The following is a 4077-nucleotide window of genomic DNA, read 5'->3' as shown; positions in this document are numbered from 1 at the left end:
CTTATTTTGTACCTCTGTAGTATATTTTTTTATTGCTATCTACCTGTACTATTAGTTCATGGATTTCCCTTGTTAGTCTTGTCTCTTTAGCCAGAAACTGTTTTTTTATGGGTGGTGGTCCCCAACAACAAGATATGGGTGGTCCCCAGTCCACCTGGCCATGCTGATGCTCCAGTTTCAACTGTTCTGCTGCGGCTATCGAGCCCTGACCTGTTCACCGGACGTGCTACCTGTCCCAGACCTGCTGTTTTCAACTCTCTAGAGACAGCAGGAGCGATAGAGATACTCTGAATGATCGACAACAACTGTGATTATTATTATTTGACCCTGCTGGTCATCTATGAACATTTGAACATCTTAGCCATGTTCTGTTATAATCTCCACCTGGCACAGCCAGAAGAGGACTGGCCACCCCTCATAGCCTGGTTCCTCTCTAGGTTTCTTCCTAGGTTCTGGCCTTTCTAGGGAGTTTTTCCTATCCACCGTGCTTCTACACCTGCAATGCTTGCTGTTTGGGGTTTTAGGCTGGGTTTCTGTACAGCACTTTGTGCCATCAGCTGACGTAAGATGGGCTTTATCAATCAATTTGATTGATTCGATTGATTGCATGTGACGCACAATCCAGCTACGCTCTGAAGATGCAAGTCTACATGGGCTAGGATGCAAGTCTACGTGAGCTGAGTTCTACCGCATGGGCTTTGTCCTACAGCAGGCCGGCAGCCTGGGAAAACGGGACACTATCGTTCATCACACCTTATAACTCTTCTGCGGTAAAATCTCATAACCCAACGAGTTATCTGCAGCTACCGCCACAACATATATTTTCAGTGATTTATGTTCCATTTCAGCGGTACAGTTGATAACCATGGCTATGAATGCTAAGAAACCAACCTTACTGAAACACGTTATTCCTATCACTCTCTATTGGCCTCGGCATACTCACAGGGAGCCTCTCAGGATCCCTTGAAACTGGACCCATCTTCCTCTACTACTCTCTTCACTGCCTATGAAGATTCCTTCAGAGAAAATGACTCAAGTAAAAGTGTAAATCACCCAGTAAATATTACTTGAGTAAAGTTTTAAAAGTTTCAGCAAATATACTGAAGTATCAACATGAAATGTAATTGATAAAATATACTTAAGTTCAAAAGTAAAAGTATAAATCATTTCAAATTCATTATATTAAGCAAACCAGACGGCACCATTTTCTTGTTTTTTTATTTGATTACGGATAGCCAGTGTCACACCAACTCTCAGACATAATTTGCAAAGGAAGCATTTGTGTTTAGTGAGTCTGTTAGATCAGAGGCAGTAGGGATGACCAGGGATGTTCTCTTGATAAGTGTGTGAATTAGAGCCTTCCCTGTAGCTCAGTTGGTAGAGCATGGTGTTTGCAACGCCAGGGTTGTGGGTTCGATTCCCACGGGGGGCCAGTACAAAAAAATAAATAAAAAAATAAATAAATAAAACTATGTATGAAATGTATGCATTCACTACTGTAAGTCGCTCTGGATAAGAGCGTCTGCTAAATGACTAAAATGTAAAATGTAGACCATTTTTTCTGTCCTGCTAATCATTCAAAATCTAACGAGTACTTTTGGGTGTCGGGGAAAATGTATGGAGTAAAAAGTACATTATTTTCTTTAGGAATGTAGTGAAGTGAAAGTTGAAATAAATAGAAGTAGTAAAGTAAAGATACCCCAAAATACTACTTAAGTAGTACTTTAAAGAATTTTTACATAAGTACTTTACACCACCAGCTAATGGCCGACATCGGGATCTCTTGTTGGGTTAATGAGGCAACTAGTCACACCTGTGACAGATCCTTTAAAAGGAGAGGTGGAAGAGGTAGACCATAACTCACAGACAACAGAGAGACAACCAGTGAATCCCTTGGAAGAGTGCAGAAGGTGAGCTTGTGATATTATTTAGTAGACTTGCTGCCTCTCAAATGGCACGTTAATCTTATGTGGCCCTGGTCAAGTGTAGTGCACTATATATGACCCCCCTGAATTTAAGAGCATAGACTAATAGTTACCTTTGTAGTGAATAGAAGTCTCTGTCAAGATCTAGTCTGCTTCCCCTTCCCTGCGTAGTGCACTGTGGGCCCTCGTCAAAGGTGGTTCACTACATAAGGAATGAGGAGCCATTTGGGAAGGATTCATATTCCTGTGTGCCAGGCTCTTCAACCACATACAATAGATTAGATGATACCTGAATTTTAGTGGAAGAATCGTAGCGCGCCGTGTTGCCGATACTCGCTTGTTGGGGTCCTCAGGACTGGGTTTAGCAATTGTTGCATAAGTTTTGTACTTAACACAGGGTTTCCTCAACCTCTCCTCTAGTACCCACAGCCATTCCAGATGATTTAAAATGCTCAACTAATCTCGCTCTTGTTCGCTCTCTCTCTCTCAGGAGACTATCACCATGGCGATATTGACCATCATTCTGCTTGTTAGCACAGCTTTTGCTCTGGGAGGTAAGAGTGATGTACCTCACACTTACTCACCAACATTTGAATAAAAACGTTAGTGGGTGTTGATCTGTCCTATTCACACACGTACGTATTAATGTTTTGTTTCATAACCAGTTGTCCCTTGGGCAGCCATTATCAACCGTGACACTGGAGAGAAGGTTGTCTTGCTCAAGGGCACATAGACAGATATTTTAACTTGACATTCAGGGATTAAAACTAGGAACCTTTGTGTTACTGGCCCAACTCTCTAACCGCTAGGCTACCTGCCACTCCTCTTGTTCCAGAGATGTATATTGGTGTCTAGATGCTGGACTGAGGTATTCTGATATGAATGGTTTGATCATTCAACTGGATGTATGATTGGATTGTCAGGAAGTAACACTGACACAACTTACCCCCACTTTCAGTCTTAGTTTCATCAGCTGTTATACAAAAGACAGAAACTGAATTGACTGCACAGGGCTTTTAAACAAGTAGCGCAATTTCAGTATTTAGCCAGGAAGTACCTAGGTTACATCTGAAATGGAACATATTCCGTATAAAATACTTCTGACCAGGGCCCATATGGGACGCAACCCAAGATTCCGGCATGCATGTGCTGCAATGTTATGTCCACATTACAATCAATCTATGTTACCTGTGTCCAGATGCTACGTTACGACCCATGACCCCCTGTGAGCGTGCTAGATATGCCGCGACACATGGCCCAATTGGAGCCTACATCCCCACGTGTGACGCCGCTGGACGATACACCCCTAAGCAATGTTCGGGCTCTACAGGTTAACACGGACGCACATACACACACTAAATTCTCCAATTCAGTTGAATGTTACAGTAAATATTGTATGTGCAACATGTCTATTTCTGGTAGGTTACTGTTGGTGTGTGACCACTACTGGACAGAAGATTCAGGGTACGGAGACTCCACCAGGCACTGCTATCAACTGCTAGCAACTGTTCCACCAAGGTGTGTGTATATACATACTCATTCACTAAATGTTATTTCTTTGCAGCTGATTCTGGATGTTAATGTTTTTTGTCTAATTGTAGATGAAAGGCGTTGGAATGAAGTCTTTGAAAAGACGGACAGTTGTCTTTACTGTACGACAGGAACTGATTCACGCCCCATATAAATGCATGAAGAAATCCAGAGATTAAACTGTTGATTTACTTACTTTATTGTTGGTGTGATTATCTGAACCAGTCCATTTCTGGGAAATGGAGGAAGGAGTAGGACTGTATTACCGGCAGTTACAAGAAATGAAGGCAGTCAAATTCCACGTGACCATTTAGTAATTAGGCTTCTCCAAGCTCTGATGCTGGTGATGGTCATTAGTTGCCTGGTACTCAGCACTCTATTGTCCCTCTAATCACTCTGACATCAATGCAAATGTAAAACATTTCATGAGCTCATGTTGCGCAACATTTCTATAACCTATGCAATTGTCTGAGAACTGCCTCATGGCTTCTATTAGAAAGAGGATCCCATCAGCTTTCTATAGGTTAGATCTACTATATTTGCAGTACCAGTCAAAAGTTTGAACACACCTACTCATTCCAGGGTTTTCATCTAATATTTTCAACTATGACATAACACATGG

The 4077-nt window shown here is 41.9% G+C and overlaps 1 protein-coding gene across 1 annotated transcript; it reads left to right on the top strand.

Moving 5' to 3' along the window:
• Positions 1-1873: 1873 nt before the first annotated feature.
• On the top strand, positions 1874-3650 carry LOC145861681 (equistatin-like). The gene is made up of 5 exons (XM_082964532.1): positions 1874-1910; positions 2416-2479; positions 3124-3255; positions 3348-3443; positions 3527-3650. The coding sequence occupies exons 2-4, from the start codon at positions 2428-2430 to the stop codon at positions 3425-3427; spliced, it is 264 nt and encodes an 87-aa protein (XP_082820658.1). The 5' UTR covers positions 1874-1910; positions 2416-2427; the 3' UTR covers positions 3428-3443; positions 3527-3650.
• Positions 3651-4077: the final 427 nt, after the last annotated feature.

This window comes from Salmo salar, chromosome 18, assembly GCF_965601325.2.
Source record: "Salmo salar chromosome 18, fSalSal1, whole genome shotgun sequence".
In the NCBI taxonomy this organism is placed as follows: domain Eukaryota; kingdom Metazoa; phylum Chordata; class Actinopteri; order Salmoniformes; family Salmonidae; genus Salmo; species Salmo salar.
Note: the sequence above shows the minus strand (reverse complement) of the source record. Positions and strands in the feature narration are given on the sequence as shown.

Bases quoted from the DNA above. Each gene is read 5' to 3' on its own strand.
- LOC145861681 (XM_082964532.1), top strand. From the start codon at position 2,428: ATGGCGATATTGACCATCATTCTGCTTGTTAGCACAGCTTTTGCTCTG. The intron at 2,480-3,123 runs GTAAGAGTGATG...ACCTGTGTCCAG, and splicing joins CACAGCTTTTGCTCTGGGAG to ATGCTACGTTACGACCCATG. The intron at 3,256-3,347 runs GTTAACACGGAC...TATTTCTGGTAG, and splicing joins GCAATGTTCGGGCTCTACAG to GTTACTGTTGGTGTGTGACC.